At 40.7% G+C, this 26,733-nt stretch overlaps 1 protein-coding gene across 4 annotated transcripts in view; it reads left to right on the top strand.

The window, feature by feature from the left end:
• Nucleotides 1-26,733, top strand: part of LOC114590892 (contactin-6-like) — a 190,929-nt gene that overhangs the window by 63,163 nt on the left and 101,033 nt on the right. For 3 of the 4 annotated variants that reach the window (XR_013392004.1, XM_077925020.1, XM_077925021.1), the window contains exons 3-4: nucleotides 8,984-9,110; nucleotides 18,544-18,719. Coding sequence is in view for 2 of the 4 variants with exons in the window: in XM_077925020.1 (XP_077781146.1) it covers nucleotides 8,984-9,110; nucleotides 18,544-18,719 (303 nt within the window). In the remaining 2 variants the exon portion in view is untranslated. Of the gene's footprint in view, nucleotides 1-8,983; nucleotides 9,111-18,543; nucleotides 18,720-26,733 lie in introns of those variants that run through there. The other variant, XM_077925022.1, reaches the window with a different exon arrangement.

Raw genomic sequence — 26,733 nt, 5'->3', positions numbered from 1 at the left:
CCTGATATTCCCCATATAATTATGATTACACTTTGCACCTCAACAATAGCTCCTGTTTGTACCAGGGAGCTATCAGATGATAAAAGGATTATTCTAAGTTATATTTAAACTATTTTCAAAATGTATGTTTTATTTTGATTTTTACACCACTTTTCCTCCAAGGAGCTCACGGTGACATGCGTACCAAGCTTGCAATGTTTTCTCTATTAATTCATTGTATTGTATACCATTTTGGTAACTTTTGACTGCAAAAATGCTTTATAAATGTGCAGTTAATAAACACTCCCATCATCCTTGATCACTGACCACATTCCCTTGGGACTAATTGGAGTCCCACAACATCTGGCCTGCCAGAAATTTCACACCCCTGCTGTTTACCCTAAAATTGGCTAATCCAGGGGCCACCCGTTCCACCTCAGATCCAGTTCCAGTTAGTTCAGGAAGTGGGAGCAATGTTTAATTAGGGTAAAGCCTATTTAAGCATGCACCCCAGATGATCAATCCCTCTGCTCCACAGGATCAGTGCAGGGTAGGGCATCAGGCAAGTGGGAAAGTTACACATTGATGGTTGCCAACCTTCTCCTGGGAAGATGCAGCCATCAGTGAGGTAAGTCTCAGGCTTTTTGTGGGTTTTCCTCCTAATGCCTGCCTCATTCCCCATCCAACCTGACCCATAGGGACCCACTGTTGTCTGAGCCCAGCATGGCCATTGCCGAATGAGTGTACAACATACATATTCATACCAGTTAGTCATGTTTATATGAATGCCTGAATATGAGTATATTTAGTACTGCATACATTTGCTTTTGCTGTATCGTAGGCGCCAATAATAGCAACGGAGCAGAAAACCAAAATGAACTGGAACTGATTCCCACAACTGCATACAAAAGAAAAATTTGCAGCCTATGCAAAAAACAAAACAAAAAGGGAATATAAACATAATTAAATCCTCTGACAATTTATGATTATGAAACAAAATGCGATTTTCCATATGCTAGTCTCACTCTGTTAATCTTTATATTGGTTTAAGACGGTTTCATATAACAAACAAATTCTCTCCCCTATCTGAGGGCAGATTTTTCTTCTTGCAGGAAAGGGGGAGAAGCTCTTTCAGTTTCTCAGGGGTGAGACCTACCCTTAGCAATTGCACAGCTTCTTTCTTTTTTCCTGAGGTTCCTCCCTGCTGCCACTCTAACCAGCAGTAGCACCGACAGTGTTGGCAGCCCGGTAACTGTTTCGCATCCTCCACAATGTCCCAGACCTGGCATCACTCCAGGGCACTGTGTAGGGGAAATGACAGCTGCTTCTTAAAAAAACAACAGTGAGAATGCTCAGAGAAAGTTCTTTTTCTGGCTTGTCAAAGAGAGAGGTGGGACTCGGCGGGAGGGAGTCTTTCAGCTTAGCTCTAGTTTCCACGCAGGTGTTTTGCTTTGCTTTGCTTTCTTCTTAAAAAAAAAACCCCAACGTGTTCTTTAAAATAAATGTTTCATTTGCAGAATCCATTCTATATTATACCCTACGGAAGCCGAGAAGAAACTCTTCTTTGATGACAAGGAAACATGGTTTGTCTGAAGTGCAATTACGATAGTTTAAGCTACTGCTAATTTGGAGTCTACCACTGTTGAAGAATGGGCAGATGTCCTCTTTTGTCCATATGCTCCTATATTTTCTACACTGTTTGACGTCCATCAGGTTTCCAAATTTGTCCATTAAAAGTCCAGGAACATTACGGAGGCTGTGCTGGCAGCTGTTGTGTGTGTGTATGTGTCTGAGTGTACTATACAGGCTGTTGCTGTATTTCCAGGACCACTTAAGTAATTATTGGGTGATTGTGATAATGAAAAAATCATCAGGGAAAGTCTTGAATGAGCAGACTCTTGAAGGCTTTTCCAAATGGTGAGGCTTTTGTTGGGTACTTGCTCTGCCTTATTCACCGAACTTTTAAGAGGTCCTGTACTTAAGCTGTGCCTGTTCTTAAAGCAAGTTGCCATTCTTGAAATGGAGGTTGTCATTGTCTCTTATTTCACAAATTAAAAAGGCAATTTTCCAAAAGGAAAAGGGGGAGGGTGTGAATCCACAGCTTAGGGAACAGGTCGTGCACCCCTTTGTCCCTCTGCCCCCACAATATTGTTGTTGTTGGCATCCATCTGTCTCGAGAGACAATAGAGGGTGCCTCTAGGCATGAAGTCAAACCGCTGGAGAATCACAGCGCCTGCTGTGGCTGTGACCTCCTCAGGGTACAAGCCTGGCCAGTGTGTATGAGAAGTCTTGGGTTGCCCAGATGACAATACCCCCGTCTTAGCCACGCTGATGTAGTCCAAAGGAAAGCAGAGCAATACATTTGGCACCAGCTTGGCTGCACGATTTGCCAGAAGGAGGCAATATACTCCACTGTATTATTACAGTGTGGTTGAGTGTTCCATTCTATAGTGTTTTCTATTAACTATAGTATTAAATTATAGCAATTATTTCTAAATATGCACCTATATATAAAAATTAGTATATGCATTTTTATTTTTGGTGATGCATGTGGCCTGTCTACTTTGCTGAAAAACACATGCACACACACACACACACACACACACACACACACACAATTAGGGTGTGTGTGTGTGTGTGTGTGTGTGTGTGTGTGTGTGCTGCTGCTGCTTTAAAAGAAGAAGGCAGGGAGCAGACTAGGGCTGTTTTGTTACAGGATTGAATTATTGTAGTAGTCTGTGTTTAGACCTCTGGTGAGCTGATATGAATGTTAAGTGTGATTTTCTGCATCTCCCTGGATTGGAGTACAGCAGATGAAGACCCGAAGGGAAAACCAGGCAGCTTCAAACTAGGGCTTATCCTGCTCTTGGGCGAGAGAGGGAGAGAAGAAAAGTATTTCAGGTGGTTACGCATTTGTTAAAGGCCCACAAATCAATTTCCAGAATCAAGGTGGCAACCTAACTTGATTCAGTGTAGACCTAATTCATGCCCATTAGTTAAAGATAAATCAGAAAATGCTTGGGAGTTCTCATTCCAGTTAACGAAAGCTTTCTGAGTTTGGTGGGCTGAAAGAGACTTTATGGAAATAGACAGCATTTAAAATATATATATGATTTACTACATTTTATGGCCTGTTATGTCACTTACAACATGCCATCCTGTTAAGACAAGTTTAATGCTATATCTTTACAGCCTCTAGTTCATCTCAGCCTCTTACTGATCTGACACACTACATGGTGGCAGCTCTCTTTTTTTCCCCTTAGACAGGTTTTTCTTTATTTTATAACAAACGTATATATGTTTTGATATTCTCTTCATAATCTCCCCACCCTTGGCCTGCAGCAATTATTGCCCTTCTGGATTTAGACCTTCTTCTCATGTGCCTAGTCAGAATTCTTCCAATATCCTCTGAGATTATGAGGGAAAATACGATTGCCAGGCATCATCCCACCTTCTAGTTTGTTAAATGCTTCTCTTCTCAGAAACAAAGCTAGTTAGAATATCTAGAGTTTGTTCATGGGCAGATTTCTACATTTAAAAGAAGATGTTAGCAACACAAATGGGTTCTCCGGCATTATCTAATAGAAATCTGCCATCGCGAATCTGAATATAACTTAATGCTGTCATTAGCACATATCTAATGCCCTGTTTGGAATACGTCTCATACCAAATCAGATCATTAGTCCATCCAGACTAGGGGAGTGCGGCAGGTGAGGTGGCTGGAGCAGGTGTGGCCACTAATGGAAGGGGAGGGACGCCAGATTATGATGTCACACAGGGCCCCACTGAAATTTGAGACACGAAAGTCCACCACTGTTCCATCTAGCTTAGTATTGTCTACACTGACTGACCGGGTCTTTCTATGGTTTCAGGCAGGTGACGTTCTCAGCCCTACCTAAAGATGCTCAGGGTCAAACCTGGGACTTTTTGCTGGCAGAGCAGATACTCTACTATTGAGCTACAACCCACACATGATGTGAATTTTAATTTGCTTTAACATTAAACTTCTTGTATGTTTTAATGAATTGTAATTTCCCCTGGTTTTATAGTGTTATCTTTTTATAAACCGCCTTGATGTTTCTTACCATGAATAAATTATATGAAGTAAATAAAAAATAAATCCACCAAATGCATGGAAGGGAGAGCATTGGCCAACATTGCCATGCCCAATTGACCCACAGACCCCTGTGCTTTGGAAGCAAGCTCTAAAACAGGCATAGGCAAACTCGGCCCTCCAGATGTTTTGGGACTACAAGTCCCACCATCCCTGACCACTGGTCCTGTTAGCTAGGGATGGTGGGAGTTGTAGTCCCAAAACAGCTGGAGGGCCAAGTTTGCCTATGCCTGCTCTAAAAGAGGCGCTTCTGAGTTTACCCCTTTCAACCCTTTCAGTTACTTGGTGGGGCCAGTGGGACACATCAATGTCAGCTGGTGAAGTTGCTCCTGACTGTCATGTTTACTGCATACAAGAAGACAACTAAACGGGGCCATAGTCAACATTACTTTCACCATATATTCCATAAAGGATATTAATCATATCTCACAATCCCAGAACGCTAGCAGTGTACACCCACTAGTGCATTAGCATTATGCTTCTTAAATGTTAGTTTCTTATACTACACGACAAACCACTTTTAAAACTATGGGGCAGAGAATCCAAAGTAGTTTGTCACATGGCATTATGTCTCTTGTCCAGTTTGGGAAAGGCAACCCTGTTGAAGACACCTAAGAAAACTTCTGTTGCCCTTGGATACATTTGAACTAATTGCTGGACCATCAAGCTGGTCTCACACACAGTGACAGAGTCACCCACTTCCTGCTTGAAGAGGCACATAGATGAGGTAGCTCACAGCAAGGCAGATCCAGGTCTAAGATAGTAAGTTATTGTGGTCCCTGCTCCCTCTCCCCAGTTCAATACTTCAATAGTTAATGAAGTATTTGTTCTTAACTGGCTTCTTCTTTAAGAAGATAATGCAGTAGCTCTATGGATTGTGGACATTGTTAAATGCTCAGTTGCTACAGAGGGCCACTAGATAAATGAGTTTCAGAAGTATTCTGTTCTGTAGTATCAAGATTTATACACATGGGCTTAGGTACACCAAATGATTGCTAAATTTAACAAGGATAAGAAATGTAGTATAAAAAAGACAACATTGGCAACTTTATGGTTTGTAGGGCCCTTGAGGAGGTGCATAATCATTCATCTACATAAATGTGACTGTCTGAAAATATGACCGAACTAAATGCATAAGAATGAGTTCGCTATTAACATGGGTTATATTTTTTAACTATTATATTATTAAAGCATACTTTTCCATTTCTAATTAATGATTTATGTGTATGTAGAAGTAAAAATGAAAACACCTCCAACTGAAAGTAAACTCTCTTTGAAGGAACAAAAGGAATGAAAATTCAAAGATTTTCATAAAACATTCATAAAATTCACACATATTTTCTTTGACACTTCCATTGCAAAAAATAAAATAAAAAGGTAAATTAACTTTTCATAATCTACATCCTCCAATGCGGAACTTTTAGTCACTAAAATTTCTGAACTCATTAAATGCTCTGGAGATATAGTAGAACACAAGTAATTTTTAGCTTTTTTAAGGCCGTTGAATGATCTTTCACTGATGTAAGTATTCATTTGATATAAGTAATGTTAAAAAAAGAAACAAATTACCACCGTATTTGGAAATGGAGCACTCAAGCCTCCAATAACAAGCTTGTTAAGTACAGTGGGGGACTAAGGCATAATGCCATTAGGATGGAGCAGGTCTGTGGGCTCAACCAGCATTAAAGCCCTCTGCCATACTTAGACCCAGCCCAAAGTAGACTTAGATTCAGACTTAGACTCAGCCCAAGTCTAAGACTCAGACTTAGACTCAGCCCGAAGTAGCCCTGCTCCTCCATGGAGTTTGGATCTGGTGTCCTTTACACTGGCATAACCTAAGCCCTCCTCCCGTACTTATGATTACTCCTTTGGTCATACCCATTAATTTCCTCAACCCGTACCTGTTTCAAAATTATGAAGGTGTTTCAACATCTGCTTTCTGCTTTCTGTAATGTGGTGGTGAAAGCAGAGGACTCTCTCTTCCTTCCCCATTTTTGCAGAGCAATAACAGTTCACATATCAAGATGAATATACCTAATTTACAATTTCCAAAATATGTGAACTGAAACATGGGCATCTTTTGAAATTCACACTCCTCCAAATTTTGCAGTGTTGTTCTCCAGCCAAGTAATATGTGCAAAATGCAAATACTGGGCCAAAGTGTGTGTAAAATGAATATATTAGTGGGAAATGTTATATATTAGAGAAAATATAAATATTAGGCGAAATGTGCTTTGCGAAAATGTGTATTTTAGGCAAACTTGCATACAAAAAGTGTATAAGGAGAAAATGACACATAAAAGGCTGATTCATTTTCATGCACACTTCTCTTTTTAAAAGAAAAAAGAAAAAACTTTGCAAAGTGATACAGAAATGTGGAGAACTGAACTTAAGAAAGGAAAAAATGAGAAACTGGGAGAAGCCAAAGGTGGACAGATTAAGTGGCAAGTCCTAGTTACTGCTGCAAGTCTTCCCATGGGGCAAACTGGGGATGCAGAATGTGGTTGTTAGTACAGTAGAAAAAAAATCATTGAGAGATGAGGAACTCTTTGCTCACCTATTTACAAATTCTAAGGACCCAATTGAATTTATTCCTGAATAAGCATACAATAAACACAATTGCAAGGAATTAGATTTTGACTAAGCTTTAGAAGAAGCATTTCAGCAGTGGAAATGACAGCCTCAGTATGTGGCAGGCTTTCCTTCGCTAGTGGTATTTAAGCAGAGGCAGGGATGCTGCAACCTGGTCTGTGGATTATTCATTGAGCAACGGTGGAACGCTATGGCTTCCAGACTGTAGTCTTGGGCATACATTCTTAGGAGTAAGTCCTATGTAATTAGTAAGTTCTACTTTAAAGTAAATATAGAGAGAGTTAAGTTACAAATTCCATGAAATTTGACACAGGATTTGTGAAAAACCCAGGGAAAAAACAACAACAGGTTGCTTGGTTTTTGAACATTTTAAATTATAGTGTGGATTACAGAATTCAAAATATGCATGCAGGAAACAAAATTGGATGCTTGCTAACACTGGATTTTAAGGTCATGACAATCTACGCTGGCATAATTGCCTGATTGGCTGGTTCTATCAATCTCATTTTGACAGAGCAAGCCCCTTGCCTTGCCTTCCAGCACTTGCTCAAGGATCTTTCTGCTCGAGCAAGATACGGGCAAGGTGGAGGTAAGAGCCATCTGTACGAAGCAGGGATACAAACAAGGGCCTTTCCTCACCTTCATTATGTAAATAAGCCCCACAAATCTTCAAGAAATGAGGTGTTATTATCAATCAGACATGAAATGTTTGCTGCTGTGTGGGAAGAGGAAATTGCCGGCAGACTATCTAGGATAGGCCGGAGGCAATTTCCCCATGTAAGATTTTGAAATAAAGGGCATTGAGTGCCATATATTTATAAAACCTTGGTTATGAAAGCAGGGAGGTGATGTGGTATTAAGGGCACATGAATGTTGGATATTTGAATCGTGTTCAGACTTACACTGCTTGCTTGCTTGCTTGCTTGCTTGCCTGCCTGCCTGCCTGCCTGCCTGCCTGCCTGCCTGCCTGGACTTCTGCACAGCTATAAAGTTCTTACAGCAGGGATTGGGCACTTTTGGCTCTCCAGATTATGTTGGACCATCTTGCCAATCATTGACCATGCTGGCTGGGGCTGATGGCAGCTGAGGTCCAATAATGGGGGCGGGGGGGGGCACAGATTTCTCATACTATCTATATAGGAGATGGAAATCTATCCCCATTCTGCCCACAGCATACCAACCTATTTATGTTTTTTTGTAGCATATTGAAAGACACTAGAGCATGGGTAAAGGTAAAGGGGACCCCTAACCATTAGGTCCAGTTGCGGATGACTCTGGGGTTGCGGCGCTCATCTTGCTTTACTGGCCGAGGGAGCCGGCGTACAGCTTCCGGGTCGTGTGGCCAGCATGACTAAGCCGCTTCTGGCGAACCAGAGCAGCGCATGGAAACACCATTTTCCTTCCCGCCAGAGTGGTACCTATTTATCTACTTGCACTTCGACGTACTTTTAACTGCTAGGTTGGCAGGAGCAGGGACTGAGCAATGGGAGCTCACCCCGTCGCAGGGATTCGAACCGTCAACCTTCTGATTGGCAAGTCCTAGACTCTGTGGTTAAGACCACAGCGCCACCTGCATCCCATGGGTAGAGATTTTTTTTTTCTTCATCCAGAAGGCCACATTCCCTTTTGGGCAACTTTCCAGGGGTCGCATAGCAGTGGTGGGTGTTTTATTCCTCTCTATGTTTCATCCAGGGAAGGAAAAAGCATTATGACATTATGAGAACTCAAGGACATTTCAGCCAGGCAAAAACTCAAGGAGAGTGCACTGCAGGGTCAGTATAGGCATGTGACACGGGAAAAACTCTAAGGGCCAAACAGAGTGGTTTGGAGGGTCACATTCAAACCAGCTTAAGCTTTTCTACCCCTGGTCAGGGAACAGAGTGTGGGAGAATTCATAAGCTTTATCAGCTGTTCACCTCACCAAATCCATGGTTTTGAAGCTAGTTATTATCTTTCAACCAGAAAAGTCCAGTCATTGAATTTAGAAGCTTGGAGGGGTTATCTTGATATTGGTCATTGACTGTCATAAAACAACTTGTACTTGATCTTTCAACCTAACATCTCACAGAGCTGTTGTGATAATAAAATGAGGCAATTGCTTGTATGCTGTTGAAGAGTCATTTCTTTTTGTACCACCCCAATGTATGCATCAAAAGCAATGGGGGAGACTTTCTGCAGAAAGTATTTCCTTGGTAAAAAGTGGCCAATGGAACTCAAGGGTGTAACACAGAATCCACATTTAGTTAGGCTTTAACTGGAAAAAGAATATTTATTTTCAATTGTTGTTTCATCTCACAGATGAAGAAACTTCGCATGGACCTATTTTTATTCAAGAGCCATTTGATGTCATTTACTCAGTGAGTTCTGAAGATCCAGAAGTAATTTTGAACTGTACAGCTAAAGGACATCCTTTGCCAATCTACAGGTAAGGTTTTTGTTTTGGTTTTGCAACTGTTACCATTTTGAATGGCTTTGAGAAGAGGTTAATGGAATATCACTCCACTCTACAATTTTTCAAATGAAGACTCAGCAGCAAAAATGTAAGAAATGAACATTGATGTGGTGACAGACAAAAAGAAAGAAGGTTGAACCTCTTAGTTTTAATCACAATAGGCATTTGTGATGGGAACAAGGAATTCCTGTCATAAATTCTGCATGCAAAAACTCTCTATGCATCATCCCCATTCCTTCTCTCTCATCTCTTACTCTAGCTTCATTTCTCTCTCTGTAGAAAAGCATAATTTGATATGTTCATTTAACAGTAGTGAAGTGATAATGACAAGGCCCATTTACAACACTAAGCTAAATTTTCAAAAGTTATTTTAAATTCCATTTTGGTGTTCCACAAAATAACAAAAGCTTACTTTAAAACTTAAGTACAGGTATAATTGGCTATGAGTCAAATGAGTCAAGATGTGAAATACAGGGTTTATGGGATGTGGCTTCAGGGGTTTTTTTCTTTCAGCAATGCAGCGGGGGTGGGGGTACACCTTCATGAAAAAATGGAGGGAAAGGTTTGGACTATCTTTTTTAAATCAAGTGCCAAGTCCACGGCCCAAACCCACAACCTAGTTAGAAAACAATTCCAAAAAGAAATGTAGGAGGTCTCAGGGACCAGGAATCTGAAGCAGAAGAGAATGCAGACCCAGGTCCAGATGAACTGCTACAAGATGAACCTGCAGAGCCACTGCCCCACCCGCTGGGCTCAAGGATGTGGCATTGCTTTTTCTGACTCCCAACACTCCACTGCAAAAGACCCAGGTAGATCTGAGCCTGCCCCAGTGTGTCACAGTAGGAGATTACCAGAAAAGGCTGGGCTTTGCTGCTGACGACAAGGCCTCCTGTTCCTTTCAACTACAGAATTCTGTGGTCCTAGAGCACTGCTTGAATCCTGCCTGGCACTTAGTTTGGGCTGGGCATTGATTGGGGGAGCAGGGCAGCAGTGGCACCAGCCCTACAGGGTTCCTTCAGAGTCCCAAATCTGCTGTCTTTACTCCAGGGGAAAGCTGGTGAATGCCTTATTCCCTTAGCAAGGAAACCTGGAACTTTTCTATTAGGACCCCTGCCAAAAGCCAGGGAATATTAACTAAGTTAAGTTGCCCCACCATCTCAAAGCACTTTATCAAAGTGATGTGGTTTCCTCACTCCGAGCTTTGCCCAACTATTCAATCCCTCCCTACTGCCTCACAGGCTGCCATTATTTTATATTTTATATTATTTTATATTTTATATTTTATATTTTATATTTATTTTATATTTTATATTTTATATTTTATATTTTATATTTTATATTTTATATATTTTATATTCCTGCCTATCTGAATCGGTTCCCCCAGTCGATAATTCCAACCAATTAAACCATCAAACATTAAAAACTTCCTATACAGGGCTGCCTTCAGATGTCTTCTAAAGATCAGCTGGTTGTTTATTTCCTTGACTTCTGATGGGAGGGAGTTCCACAGGGTGGGCATGACTACTGAGAAGGCCCTCTGCCATTGCTGGTGACATTGAGGCAAAGAGAAAGATGAAGCCTCCCTCTGGAATAATCACTGCTGCTGCTGCTGACTTTTTCTCTCAGCCTGTTTGCCTCACTATATGCTGAAGAAGCTTAGGTATCCATCAGCTTCACTCATCAGTACCTGATTCCACCTCCAACTCAGCTGTGCTCATTTCCAACTGGTACAGGAGTTGAGCAGTGCAGCCATTGGGTCTGACCATCACTAACCCCTGACACCGTAATTTTAAACTTTGGAGGGGAAAGCCAAAACCTCCTAATCCTACTAGGTTTACATGCATGCAGTAGAATCCCTCAGAATACGCAGAAAGTGTTGTATTGGGAAGTTCCATCCCACTATGTTTTTGCAGAGTGAGGATGAAAGTTTGTTTTCTGTGGTGATACTATACATTTAAGGAAAGCCTATTGACTGCAGTAATAATTTTTTTGCAACTTCATTTCAAAAACCCATAATGCTTAACGACCTTACTACAAAAAAATATGGCACTGAAGTGAGCACAGGGAGAATAAGTAAAAATGAATCATTAAATCCTGCATTGTACAACAAACTACAGAATAAAAGGGCTGACTAGAATGAAAACAAAACAGAAGACAAACTATAAGCATAAAGTACTGTATATATTATTACATATGAGAACTCTGCAAAAAAAAAAATTGTTCTCAGTCAAACTTGGCCTTTATGGGTGCAATCCACATCCTGTTAAGTTAATAGATTGCTGTTTCACTACATACCAAAGACAATTACAGGTCAACTTAGCTGGCTGAAGTCTTTTTTTCTATTGTACAAATGGGATTTGGGTGCAGAAAGCATTTTGAAGGGAAGAAAATTTTCAAAGAACTCCCACTCCCACCCCGGCCACAAATTTTGCTGCATGCAAAAACAACACATTTCCTTCCAATTTGGGTGTATAAATCCACATGCCCACACCACCCATGAATTGGAGAAATTATTATTGTGGTGCATTTCTTCTGTGCCACAAAACAAAAGGGCAAAAAGCAGGGATCACATAGTTGAGGTACTCAGCCTGAAGTGCAACTGGCATGCTTACTCAAGGAGACTTTTCAGGGATATTGACTTAATCTATGACTCCTATTCTGGCAATACTCTCCTGCTGTATTGTGGTTTATTTTGGCACATTTTTAAATTGTTTTAATGATTTGGGTTTAATTGTGTTTTACTGACCCTTGTAAGCTACACATAAATAAAGTTCCCCTTCTTCTCAGTCTGGACCCGTTTCATTCAAAATGGCTGTTTATACGCCATACATATAAATCACACGACGACTCCCCCCCCCCCCCCGCAACCAAGAATCCTGGGAACTGTTAAGCATGCTGGGAGCTTGGCACTGTGCAGGCTGAACTATCATTCCCTGGTATCTTTGGGGAATTCATGTACTTTAAACATATAGTGTGCGCTTAGCTTAAGTCTCCTCAACCACCTCAAGCTAGCTAGCCTTCCTTCCTTGTCCTGCCACCCCATTCCCTCAGCCCCCAACTCATCTGATGGTGGAGTGGGGCAGTAGTCATGATGGCAGATCCAGGCACCCTGTAAAATTATTTTGTAACCATTATTATTATCTAGTAGTGCCATGGGACACTCGTGTTTGCAGCTTTCTAGGTGTAAATGAATTAAAGAAGCCTTGCATGAAGGCATCCAGAGAGACTGTTTTTACTGCCCTTGGCCACTATTGATCTGCCACCCTCAGGTAACTGTGTAAGAAAAAGGTATTAGGAAAGGGTTTAGGGCAGAGAAGGGGGACCTGTGGCCCTCCAGAATTTGCTGGACTACATCTCTCATCATCCCTGCCCAGTGCCCAAGCTGGCTAAGGGTTGATATGAGTGGGAATCCAGCAACAATCTGGAGGGTCACAGGTCCCAAAATTCTGATTTAAGGGTTCACTGGGAATTGGGGAAACATATAGGAGGCAATAGATGGGTGTTTTGATTCCTTCATGCACCTGGTAACATTATCAGAAATGGGGCAGGGTTTCAAAATTTGATATTTGGCTAAAGAGAATCTGTCTGTTTCCAGTTTTTTGAGAAAATGCCCTGCCCCCAAGTCCAATTCTGAATCTAGTGGAAGGCAATTCATCTCATCCATCACTAAAAATAATAATTTTTTGTGAGCAAACTGCATAAACTACAATTTATTCTTCAATACCAACCATCCATTCAGTTTAACAAGCTGAGCATCTCCCATCAGAGTGATTTTAAAGCTATTTCAATTTTGTGCTATGAAATGCTGCACTGAGGCAGTTGCCTGGAAAGATCTTAGGATCTTGTTATTGGTACCCATCCTCTGCTATGTTTTCACCTGTTTTAGATTTTAGATTGCAAGCTTCTCTGGGCAAGGATGTGTCTTCTTGTACTATGTAGAGCACCATGCAGAGTATTGGTGGTATATACATTTTATAGTCCATATTTAAACTTCAGGGGAAAGTCCTCCATTTTGTAACTAAACTGGCGATAGCCATGCACAAGGGAAAGGAACTGGCATCTTCAAAAAGAAAACCCTAATGCAAGGAATTTCCTCCTTTACTGCAACCTCACCAGTCCCAGTATAAGATGTTGGAGACTGAACTTTGCACCTTCAGCGTGCAATGCAGATATGAGACATAGGGAGATAAAAAGGGTACAGAAATAGCCATCTCATTGTCTCAATAGGTCGTTTCCAGGTTTGCACTGAGAAGTTATTTTAAATTTCTCCTGGAATAGAAACGTGAGGACTTGTATAGATATAGAAATCAGTAGAAAAATCCAAGACTTTAATGTAGCTGAGTACTCTACACCTACCCACAATAAACAAACAAACCAAGAGGTAAAACAAACCAGTGCTTTTTTTCCCCCTTCCTAAAAAAATGTTTAGGGGTACTCTCATTTTCCTACTCATATTGAAATACTGCCTCTCAATGAGGCCAAACTTAGATTCACAAAATGTTTAGGGGTATGTGCCCCCAGCCCCCCAGAAAAACACACCGAGTAACATCAAATGAAGGAATTCTTGTTCTTTCATAGTCCGTTCTTGTTTAGTGTGAAACATTTTAGAACACATAGGTAAAGGTAAAGGGACCCCTGACCATTAGGTCCAGTCGTGGCCGACTCTGGGGTTGCGGCGCTCATCTTGCTTTATTGGCCGAGGGAGCCGGGGTACAGTCATGTGGCCAGCATGATTAAGCCGCTTCTGACGAACCAGAGCAGCGCACGGAAATGCCGTTTACCTGCCCACCGGAGCAGTAGCTATTTATCTACTTGCACTTTGACGTGCTTTTGAACTGCTAGGTTGGCAGGAGCAGGGACCGAGCAATGGGAGCTCACCCCATTGTGGGGGTTCAAACCGCCGACCTTCTGATCGGCAAGTTCTAGGCTCTGTGGTTTAACCCACAGCGCCACCCGCGTACACACACACACAAAACCCACCACCAAACATATTGGGACAAATTTCACAACAATGAAGTTCATTCTCCACATTACGCATTGGAATTGCCTGTGGTCCTGAGTGAGAGCCTTTCTTTGTAGGTCCTGAATGCTGCAGGTCAGGCTCTGAGTGGTTTATGACAAGCCTGCAGTGTTGTCAAGCGGCATTGGAATTTCAACAGAAGCTGAAAAACTACAACAGTGCAATTGTATGTTTTGGTTTTACCCCACACCCCAATTGCCGGTTGGGCTGAGAGAGCAATATACAACAACCCGGTAGTGGAGTTCACTCTTACATACCAATTGTAGGTTGAATAACTGTGCTGAGAGCGAGCAGCTTACAACTGCCCTGCAATATTAGGCAGTCGGCTGCATGCATTTCATGCTTTCTGGTGACACCTTTAAAAGTTTAAAAAGTAAAAAATAAAATTGGCCCATTAAGTAAGACCCAAGTTAGAGGAGGAATTCCTATCTTTGCTATTAACTTGTGTTTTATCAACCCCAATAGTCAGAAGCTCAGGTAGAAAAACAACAACACCTAACACACCATGGGTTCATCGTTCCATGTTGTTGTTGGGGCCCACTTGTAATAAATAATAATTTCTGGGGAAAGTAAACACTCCTCCTAGCATATCTTTTAAACATAGCCTAAACCAACCATGGATATGGATTTGAAACTGAAATTTGTGGGACTTTAGGATTCTATGACAGAAATGAGGAACACCAATAGATTCAAGATGAGTCAGAACAGTTTATTAAAAGAGAATGTATCCATGATAATAATAGCTTTTAAAAAGGTTTAATTATAAACATACAAAGACCAAAAATGACATATTCCATATTCCACTCTAATATTCATCAAATGTATAATTTATTTCTAAATCATCAAGCCTTAAATGCATAACTTTAATGCAATGTATTAAAAGGTTTTTAATTATACTAGTTGATGTTCTTGTTTCATAAATTTAATAAAGGGAGATGATAAGGTTCTCAAATTGTTCTTTGTTTACCTTTCCTTAAGTGTACCATTTCTGTTAATTTGCTCATTGTGTCAAGATATCAAACTGCATTAAACCATTCTTGTTGTATTGGGACTATTGGAACACTCCATTTAGATGCTCTGAAATCGTTTTTAATTTTTTTGCTTTGCTTTTGGTAGCAGTTAATAGAACCCCAAAATAAATTTCATTGTTCTGATGCCACATTTTTTAAAGTTATCCTAGAAGAATGTCATATGTATGTAGTATTCAACCATTTCTCAATGATCAGTTCTGAAAAATTCTAAAACTTCTCACGTGTCCATCAAATGTCAGTTTTAAACATTTCTTTTCAATAAAACTGAACATTGTTCATTGTCTAATTTTAAATTGTATTATAAACTTGAGCAAACTGGACTTTCTGCTAGATTTAAGCCAATGTCCCTCTAATTGTTCAAAGTATCCCGTTGCCTCATGTCTGATTTATGTTCTTTCTAAAGCACAGTTTGCACAAATAAAAGTAAGAAAGCTATACATTCGCATTTAAAAATCATGTCTAAAATAATTAAACTATACTGAATTACTCTTGAGCTAAGAATTAACTGAAATCGTTTCCATTTCTTGTTTTGTTTTTAATCTTAAGTAATTCACCGGAGTATGCATGATATGATTAAACCTCACCTGGCAATCATAGGCATCCATTAATAGCTTTCCTTCATTGATTGAAACATATTAATTAAGAAAAGGCCCTAACCAGGAGCTCCTTCCCCGATCTATATGCACAGTTTAATAATAATCATACTGTGTGATTAGAATGATTATGGGGGACACTGTGAAAAATTCATTTGCCGCGAATAAGCCAACAACTTTGCATCTGTGTTGAGAAACAATTATAGACCTTAATTGGGAGCCCATGTAATGATGACAGCAGTTATTTCAGTGATTGATTCTGAAATTAAAGTGAGCTGGCAAATTAAACACCAGTACATCTAGAGCTGGAAAACTGAGAAGAAGTTTTGGGTCCAGGGCATGTTAATTGCACATATATTGAAATAAATGGGGAGAGGAGTCAAAATGATCAGCAACTGCAGCCAACTATTACAATACAGTGGTACCTCTGGTTACGAACTTAATTCATTCTTGAGGTCCGTTCGTAACCTGAAACCGTTCTTAACCTGAGGTACCACTTTAGCTAATGGGGGCCTCCCACTGCCGCCGCTGCGCAATTTCTGTTCTCATCTTGAGGTAAATTTCTTAACCCGAGGTACTACTTCTGGTTTAGCGGCGTCTGTAACCTGAAGTGTTTGTAACCTGAAGTGTTTGTAACTCAAGGTACCACTGTACTGATGAGCTGTAGATACCTTATGACTGCTTGATGCTCCAACATTCATAAATCAGTAGGGGTTTCCAGTTTCACAGTAGATTAGAGAGTGGTGGTTTTTATGAGGTCATATATCCCAGCAATTTTGTACTCGCTGTTGACCAGCTCAGACCATTTCCTTCATGAGTGATGTTGTTTATGGACAACAATGCATTCTAAGCTACAAAAGTGGTGAGGAGCAAACATTTAATTCAGGTTTGTTTCTAGTGGAATAAATCCAGGTAAAACAGAAGTGATGGCGGAACTAATACAACTAGGCTACAGACATTCATTGACATTCCAAGGTTTCAGGAGGGGAATTCGGAAAGACTTATTTAGTGTACCTCTCCTCATCTCTTTTTTTTTGCCACTGACAGAAAAGGAGAAACACCAGTGAGCCTCTCAGCAGGTGGCCAACCATGCCCAATCCTAATATCGCTCCAACCTGCAAGAGAGCAGGGCTCCAGTTACATGGAAGAGCTGGAGGAGGGATCTGATCTCCCTTACATTTCGTGACAGGTCATTTAACTACCAATACTAGAAGGCTACAGTTCTGTGTGCCTGTGAGAGTTGGTTGAGATGGGAAAGAATTTGTGTGGTTATCATTAATGGTCTATAGAAGCTGGGGATGTGCCTATTCCTGGACCCTTTTTAATTATGTGTGGCCCTAATCTCTGTCTTGTATAGTGTGACATTGGATGATGATACTAGCAGGGAGGACAGGTAGCAAGGAGTTGTGAAGATGTTGCCTCAGTTTCAGAAGTGATAGGCAGAGGAAATTATACTTGGAGTGGAGTGGCTGACCTCCATCTGGGGCAGAGACCTAGATATTTGATCCATATCCCCATTTCAGCCCTCCTACTCTCCCAGAGGTTTCTGGTATCTTACCTGTTGATCCCTTTGGTTTGGTGTTATTGAATGTCAGGTCAGTCCATAATGAGATCATTCTCATCCATGACTTGGTTGTGGATGAAGGGGCTGACCTGATGTGTATTACCAAGACTTAGGTGGGTAAACTGGGTGTCCATCAGCTGTGTCCATCTGGGTACTCTGTGCAGCACCAGACTAGAACAGGGAGTCAAGTGTGGTGGGGTGTTGCTATTGTCCATAGAAGCACTATTTCTGCTACCAGAAAAGTTTTTGATATTGGGCTGTTTAGCAGATCTGCACTTGATGTTGGACCAGATTAAGGAAACAGTTGTTCTATCAACCACTCTGTGGCTCAGCAGAGCACTCTGTTGCTGACCGAGCTAGCTGAGGTGGTCTCTGGTATAGTGTTGGAAGACACCAGGATGATCAGAAATAATAATACCCAGGTCAGAAGTTACACTGGCCATGCATAGTTGTTTGGAGGATTGTGTCTGTGAATGTCAGCAGTGCCAGGAATGTGATTTTACATAAGTGATGAGAATTCTGTTTTGCTACAACAAATGGTTAATCCACAGGACATTTTTGTTCTTGTGGAAAATATGATTATCTATGAAACACAATTTATTTTGGCATTTGTAAATAGCTGTGATATGTTGCAGACACGATTCATTTTCTCTCTAACGGGCTAACAGAGACAAATCATGTTTTAAAATAACAGTGTTATCATTATTACATTATCAATCTCAAACTAGTGGTATAAAAACATTCCTTTTCTGCTTTCTTCTTGCCCTTTGAAGTATAATTTGTTCTGATTTATATCTCTGAAATCATTGCTATAAGCAAATTTATTACATCACTGGCAAAGACTGTAAAATATTTCTAGGTGCCTTTTATAGTAAGAAAAGGATGTAGTTGTGTCATCCTCCTATTGCATTTGAATGTATAACTTCGTATGTATGAATAAGTTATAATTATTTTTTGTAGACATTTGGATGCTTGCCTAGGATACAGCATTAAATAGAGAGGATTTTTCAAACAGTAAAATTTACAGGGGAATTTACAAGATGGATATAAAAACCAGTCTGCTGTGAAATATGGTATGATATTCTAATATTTTAACCATGGTTTTATTGTTGCAGGTAAGCTACAGCACACTATTTAAAAAAGAAACCTGAATAGCCTCCGTAAATTATAAGTATAATTTGATTTTTTTCCTTCAAAGGTGGAAGCAAAATGGCACAGATATTGATCTCACCATGAGTTATCACTACAGGCTGCTTGGAGGCAGCTTGGCAATCAATAACCCACATAAAAAACAGGATATTGGAACATACCAGTGTTTGGTCACAAATTCGTTTGGAACAATTCTGAGCAGGAAAGCAAAACTCCAGTTTGCATGTAAGTTGCATGGATATTTTATTTCCTCATCAATTTTGTTTTTGCAAACAATGTATTAGGCAATTAAAACATCAATGAAATTTGCTATGAAATGATTGAACTTGCTCATCTTTCCCTTTTCATGCTGAATTCCAATATCTTTCCCCAGTAAACTGCAATAATGAGACAGATATACTGGTCCACAACAATTATCTACAATCAAGGGAAAGGTCAAGAAAGATGAACACAATTAGGTTTTGCTTAATAGAGCTGTTGCTATTCCCTCATCCCACCCCCACCCCCTGGGATGCCTTTTTTCATGGTCCGATTGCTATTTGTAAGATACCTGCTCCTCACCCCGATCTAGGTTGGAAAATGAAGTAATCACAAAAGTATAATGATGTCCAGCAGAGTCACAGAAATGTCACACATGGTAATTACCTTACTGACATTTAGTTGCATTAACAGGAATATACACCTCCGCACATTTGCTTTGTAATTGGCATGCCATTGTTGCTTGCACCTAAAATATGTAGCTGTCCTTTAAGCACAGGTGTATGTGTGCCCACACATAGTGAAAGCAATAATAAAATCCAGTAGACCACACTCACGCACACACACAAACACAGAGAGAGATGGAAAAGATAGAAGAAATTTATGCAGCCACATTCTTCCCTATACCAGAGAAGTATAAGCATATCTAGGTATAAGTATAAGCCAGGGAAGTCAAATAGCGCTGCTGCAGACACTGGGTCCTGAGTTTCCGTTCCATGAACAGAACAAGGCACTGTTCACGAAAGGAGAGCTTTGCTCATGGACGAACCTGTTCTACTTAGAGGACACATCAGTGTGTAGAGCTCTTCCTTGAATAGAAGGCTATTGTGTTCATGGGGGGCAAACGTCTGATCCAAGCCATCGGCAGCAATCCAGCCAGACAGCCTCATCTATCAAATTGGGCACTCCCCCCACTGTGGAAGCTTGAGACTGCAATTCTAAACACATTCAGAAGGGTGAAAGCCCTACTGAACTCGGTCGCTTATGAGAAAACAACACATTGGACCGATCCGTTAGGGTTCTCCGCTGCGGACGGCTCTAGATCACAGCCTTTGCCCTTTTATTCTTGCATCTCTTGTGAGAGCAGCTCTTCTTCAAAAAGCAGCTTGGAGAAAGTTGCACCTCCCCCACCCCCCACCCCGCCGCCACCTCCCTGCCATCCTCCTTTCGTCGTCCTCCATCTGGGCTGGCTGCCGCACTCAGAGAGCAATTGTTTTTAATGCTCATTAATAAAATATACTTCGAAAGGCAGCCTCATGGAGCTGTTTCAGACATCGGTGCTGGTATTAATTATTAATCCTTTTCTGTTCCTATTACAAATTGCCTGTCACAGAGGTCATAGAAAGGAGGCTGTAGAAGCGGTGATGGTTCACAGACTTGTGCATGTGTGCAAAGGTGGTCATTCCTGTCTGTTTCTGCCATGGTCTTAAGTCATTTTTCTTCTGACTGCTCAAAGGTAAAAGCAAACTGACTGATGGAAATGGCTATCAAAGCAGGACTGGAGCCATCAAGACATGAAGTGCTTGGTGAACAGTCTGCTTTAATGCTCTCTGTGGAACCAGCACAGAATGAACTTCTCTACCCCCGACTCTGTGTTATCCCTTGTAGGGAAACGTACTGTCATAATTCACACTATGACTCGTGTTGCTCAGCATTATGGCTCGTTTGTGGAAAGCTGGTCAGGGGGATGTCAATTCCTGTGGAGACTATAATGTGTAGCCCACTTCAAAGTATTCAAGTGGTGATAAATTTGTATCCAGGCGCTTACTCGAGAGTGAGTGTATTTATATGTGGTTGGTGGTGGTTTCCAGTCATCCTGGGTTAGGAAGCAGGCTTCTTTTTAAACATGCGCCATGAGAAAAAGGAAAAACCTCAAGCTGGCAAGAAGCTGAAAGGTTTCTTATTACGAAAGAGATTTATATGCATTTTATCAATGCATTCTGAGAAATCCTTGGGTTTGTTTTGACATATGCAATATGAGACTGAATGACTTAGTCCAAATGGGAGTCCACAATGTATTGTATCAGGGGAAACTCTTACAGAAATATGTACATGACCCAAAACTGCATATAAAAATGTGTTTATTAGGAGAAATTTGCATGCTGATGAATTTTAATAAATATATATATATTTTAAAAAACACTAGACAAACACGATTTTCTGCAAAATGTGAAGAACTGAATTTAGGATTGGAAAAATGAGAAACCTAGAGAACCAAAATTGTCAGATCTTCCCATCCCTTCTCCTAGACAGAGGGTCTTTTCTGTAGCAGTACCCCAGTTGTGGATCTGTGATATTGGAGACATTTAGCTGGCATATTTATTACTTTTAAAAATTATTATTATTATTACTATTATTATTATTAAACTTATACCCTGCCCATACTACTGGATTGGCCCAGCCACTTTCTGCAGCTTTCTAAAATCTTTTAAAAGTAATCAATATTGCCCATCATAAAACTTAAACCAAAACCAAAACCTGGTACTTCTGTTGCTGTTTACCTGCACTGGTTTGCTTTCAGTTCATTTATTTGTAATTATTTATTTTACTTATTATATTTATATCCTGCCTTTCTCCCAAGTCAGAATTCAAGGCAACTTCCAACATTTAAAAGCACCGATTATAGAATACAGAAGAATAAAAATAAACTAGTTATAAGCAATAATTAAAACAACAACATCACAACAAAGTTGAAACCAGCAATTAAATTACAATTTGTCCTGACAGCATCATCTGTGCCTATGTTTCCAAAGCCTCTCTGAACAGGAAGTTCTTAGCCTGCTGTCAGAAAGAAAACAAAGAGGGAGCCATTTTTACCACTCTGCTCATTCATTCTTGGTACTGCCATGTTGCTTTAAGGGCTCTTACAGAGCCATGGTGATAGGGGTAATTATATATACTCTGTATATGGCTTATTTGGTTATAACCTGTACATTCCATGAGCAAAAAGCTTATCCACTTTTGTGGATCCAGGTTCCATCTTGAGCTAGTATGGGGAGGAGAGAAGTGACACATAAATAGAGAGGATCAATTATAAGCAAAGGAAAAACAAAAAATTATGCAGTTCTTTGTCTGTCTGTCTGTCTGTCTGTCTCTGATGAGGAAAGAAGCCTTGGACTCATTGTGCAAATTTACTGTTCATACCAGACCACATTCAATTATCTGCAGTTTGGTCCCCTCGGTTAAGGAAATCCAAGGCGATCATCCATGAATCCCTCATGTACTGTAGGCTTTAAGCCAATGGATTAGAACGAACTGATATTAGTTTAGATAAAAGGCATAGAAGGAAGGACTTACTAATGTTTTTTAAATCACAAGAAGCCTGGTAAAAGTATAGCTTGGAGCTAATTTCAAGTACTAGTTCCTAAACTGTTGGTTAGCAGAAGCCAGGATCACAGTAACTGTCCCCTGCAGTGCAATAATGTTCAAATGCCATATAAATATATGGGCACATTGATCCCTTGCGCTGGATTAAATGATATCATCTGTGGCAGAGTCTAAGCTTTCTTAATAATCTTTATGGTCACAAGATCAAGAGAATTTATAGATGACAACTGTAGACGTTCTGCAACTAGATGTAAACTGCACCATTCAGAGCAAAATCTTCAGGTCTGCATATCTAAGAAGCTTGAGCTTTTGAAGACAGAACAACATTTCTGATGTCACATTTCCCAATTGTGTCTTGTAGTAGTGTAATTAAAAATTGTTATGTCTGCCTGAACTTCAACTTGTACATTCATCATCATTTTTGAGGGATTTGTTATTTAATATTAATTTTATTTTTTTCTGTATTGTCATAAAATAGAACCACCAGAGAGCTATTTTTAAATGATACTTTAAAATAGTAAAATAATTTTAATGACAGTAGTAATAATAATATTAGCATATAAGGTAAAGGTAAAGAATCCCTGGATTCAAAGGCAACTATGGGGTGCGATGCTCATCTTGCTTTTCAGGCCAAGGGAGCCAGCGTTTGTCCACAGACAGTTTTCTGGGTCATGTGGCCAGCATGACTAAACCACCTCTAGCACAATGGAACACCGTGACAGAAACCAGAGCACACGGAAACGCCATTTACCATATACCTTGGTACTCAGACAGCTTGGCTCCCGAACAAATCGGCCTCTGAACACCGCCAATCCAGGAGTGAGTGTTCCTGTTGGTGAACATTTTGTGGAAGCCGAACGTCTGATGTGGCTTCTGATTGAATGCAGGAAGCTCCTGCAGCCAATCGGAAGCCGTGTCTTGGTTTTCAAATGGTTTCGGGAGTCGAACGGATTCCCGGAACAGATTATGTTTGACAGCAAAGGTACCACTGTACTATATTATATTTAGCATATACTATATTAATGGTCTAATAGGAGTTCAGCCTTACCATCAGCCTGACGATGACCAACATTTTGGGTCAGAACATCACCTGCACTCCACACATTAGCAATGCTCACCACATGCTTGAGGTGGTAGACGATTTTGTTGGCCTGAGTTCCACCATAACCAGCAATCTTTCCATCCCTGCTGAACTTGACAAGCATATTGGCAAGGCAGCTAAGGCAATGGCTCGTCTATTCAAAAGGGTATGGGAGAATGTGATGCTAACATTCAATACCAAGATGAAGGTCTACCAGGATTGTGTGTTGAGCATGCTGCTTTATGGAAGTGAGTTGTGGGCAACTTACAACCTGCAGGAACGATGCCTCAACACCTTCCACATGTGCTGCATCAGGAAGGTTTTGGGTATCACATGGCAGGACAGAATCTCAAACAAAGATGTGCTCTCCCAAGCCCACATTCTCAGCATGTTTGCACTTGTGTCTTAGGATTCCCAAGGACGTGCTCTACGGTGGGCTAACTTCAGGCACCAGGCCCATTGGCAGACCAGCTTCAGATCCTTTCCCAGTCCTTTAGAAGTGGTGTTATGTGGGAAGCTACCTTATGCTGAATCAGACAACTCATCCATGTATCTCAGTGTTGATTACAATGACTTGCAGTGTTTAGCATCTTTCAGTCAGGGGACATTTTCAACCCTACCTGGAGATGCCAGGAACTGAGCCTCAGACCTTCTGCATTCAATGCAGATGCCATGCCACTATGTGGTATTGGCAGTATGCCTCCTTCAGTGAAAGCTGCTGTGTTCTGATATCACTTCAAGCTTCTGAACACTCTTCAAGAATAGCTCTGTGTAAAGCTTACTTGTTACACAGTAAGCAAGTTTGAGACTGCAGAAATAAATGTGCAATATGATGACAGCGCAGCAGAGCATATGGCAAGCTTTTCTAAACTTCGCAGAGGGAAGATTTTTTCAGTGTTATCCCAGTAGTGCATAAGACCTCCATTTCTGGTTTCAGCTAAATTCAGTCATAAGCAGCGCTATTCTTCTAGAAAAAGAGATGCTGGAACTCACCATGAGTGCCTCCCTTGTTCTTTTATAATGGCAATGGAGAGGTGCTGGAACTGAGTTCTGGCGAGTTCCGGCTGAAAAAAACAAACAAACCTGGGTCATAAGCCTTTTAATCGAGTTTGTTTTCAAGTGTTGTACAGTGGTACCTCGGGTTAAGAACTTAATTCATTCTGGAGGTCCGTTCTTAACCCGAAACTGTTCTTAACCTGAATCGGTGCTGCTGCTGCCACACAATTTCTGTTCTCATCCTGAAGCAAAGTTCTTAACCCAAGATACTATTTCTGGGTTAGCAGAGTCTGTAACCTGAAGTGTCTGTAACCCGAGGTACCACTGTATTTTAGAAATGTTGTAATACACACACACACACACACACACACACACACACACTAAAATGGATGAAATAGATAAGGGAATGTAGACTGCATAGTAAGAGCTTGAAAATACTGTTGCATGCCACCTAAATCCTTACCCAGGATCTGTGTTTTCTTTGGGAATGAGGCACAGCTGAAACTGTGGTGTCTTTATGATATTTGGGTTATTTTCACATATATACAACCTGAGCCTGCAATGGAGGGGTTAACAGCATTAACATCCCAAAAGAGTCTTGTTTCTCCCTTAGCTGCAGCCTTGGTTTCAAACAGAAATCAACCACTGCTATTTCTCTCTGGCTTTCCAACTTGCAGCTTTGCTTCTCAGTCACACCATGGCAAAACTCAACTCTAAACTCATGCTTTGTCCTTCTAACCATCTCTGACTTGTGGGAGGGGCCTCACCCATTTGCTGTCTTACACAGAACCCACTTTCCCTGCTGCCTTAATGGCCCATCACCCAGGTGATCACCTCAACACAAGAGGTGGGCAGAAGTATACAGCCTACCCCACCAAACTCATAACAACACAATTAGAATACATTAAATATGCAAGAAGAAAATTGTCCACATATAATAGCAGGGTGTCTTATTGTCAGCTGGCTACCAGAGTTATATTGTCATCAAGAACTCTTCACACAAGATGGTCTCCTACATGGACATCACTTTGATACAGCAAAACTGTTCTGTGTGAAATGGCCTTTATTGCTGAAACATCTAGAAACCAAGCTTCAGGTCACCAGCAATCTGGATTGAAATAAACTAGGATTCCTGCACAGAAAACAGACAACCTGAAGAATGAGCACCAAAACAAAGAGGCCTCCAGTGACCTCTTTGGAACATGGAGACAAGAGCATGGGAAGCTGCTTTACACTTTTGACCTCTGATATCTCAGGCAGTATTGTCTACTGGGATGGCTCAGTTGGTAGAACCTGAGACTCTTAATCTCAGGGTCATGGGTTTGAACCCTACCTTGGGCAAAAGATTCCTGTGATGAAAGGGAGTCAGACTAGATGACCCTCATGGTCCCTTCCAACTCTACAATTCTATGATTGGCAGCAGCTCTCCTAAATGGCTCAGCATTAGATTATGTTGGCATTGACATTGACCAAGGCAGAACGTATCAGGACTTGCATCATGCAATCTGAAGGAGAAGGAGAAAAAGGGGAAGGAAGACAGAGGCACTAATTTGGTACAGTTGCAGATTAAAGTATATGGATACATAGGTACATAGCTGTGTGAGTAATCCAAAACTCATATTAATGTGTAGAGTACTGAACAGCTATGCATACCTAAAGCACAATACAGTGGTGCCTCGCAAGACGAAATTAATTCGTTCCGCGAGTTTTGTCGTCTTGCGATTTTTTTTGTCTTGCGAAGCACGGTGTCGGGAAAGTTTTGGAAAAGCTTCAAAAATACCAAAGTCTTTAAAAACCTCAAAAAAGGCTACCACACCGCGTTCTATGAGTTGCTCCTCGAAGTCAAGTCGCAACTGTATTAACGGTGTTAAGAAAAAGGAAACAAACTTGCAAGACGTTTCCGTCTTGCGAAGCAAGCCCATAGGGAAAATTGTCTTGCGAATCAGCTCAAAAAATAAAAAACCCTTTCGTCTAGCGAGTTTTTTGTCTTGCGAGGCATTCGTCTTGCGAGGTACCACTGTAACTATTTTTTTATAGCAAAGGTGTTAGATAAAGCAATGTTGCAGGTTTTACTCGCAGGCATTTTTTTGTTTCCTGTTAGCTTCTTTCCCTGATTACGACAGTGGCATTGTCCACAGGCATCTTGTATCTAGGGGCCTGCTGTTTTCAGTATTACCTCGGTAATATAGGAAAATGGTATTAAATATAAATGTCATAGAGGAAACAAAAAGGCCCCATTTAGATTCAGTATTCAAACTGTCAGAAATAGTAGCCATGCATTCTTGACGTCAACAATGCCAAGAAAATAGAAAGGGTCTGGGAATATTTGAACTCTAAAGTAGATTCCCCCCCCCCTTAGTCTGAAATGCAGTTGAGAGGCACAATCTTCATGAATATTAATTTGTTGTGCATAATGTAGGCCTATTATTATGAATGAAGCTTACATAACTCAAATTTAAATGGTGTTTTTAAACGCACAAAAATTCATTAGAATGCTAGGGAATGTTTTCATTATTGCACCACTTTTATGTAAAAGTAAGTCAATGTAAATAAATAGGTGTAAGGGAAATATCCTCA

This window comes from Podarcis muralis, chromosome 2, assembly GCF_964188315.1.
Source record: "Podarcis muralis chromosome 2, rPodMur119.hap1.1, whole genome shotgun sequence".
Lineage (NCBI taxonomy): Eukaryota > Metazoa > Chordata > Lepidosauria > Squamata > Lacertidae > Podarcis > Podarcis muralis.
The sequence above is the reverse complement of the archived record's forward strand: the minus strand, read 5'-3'. Positions and strand labels throughout refer to the sequence as shown.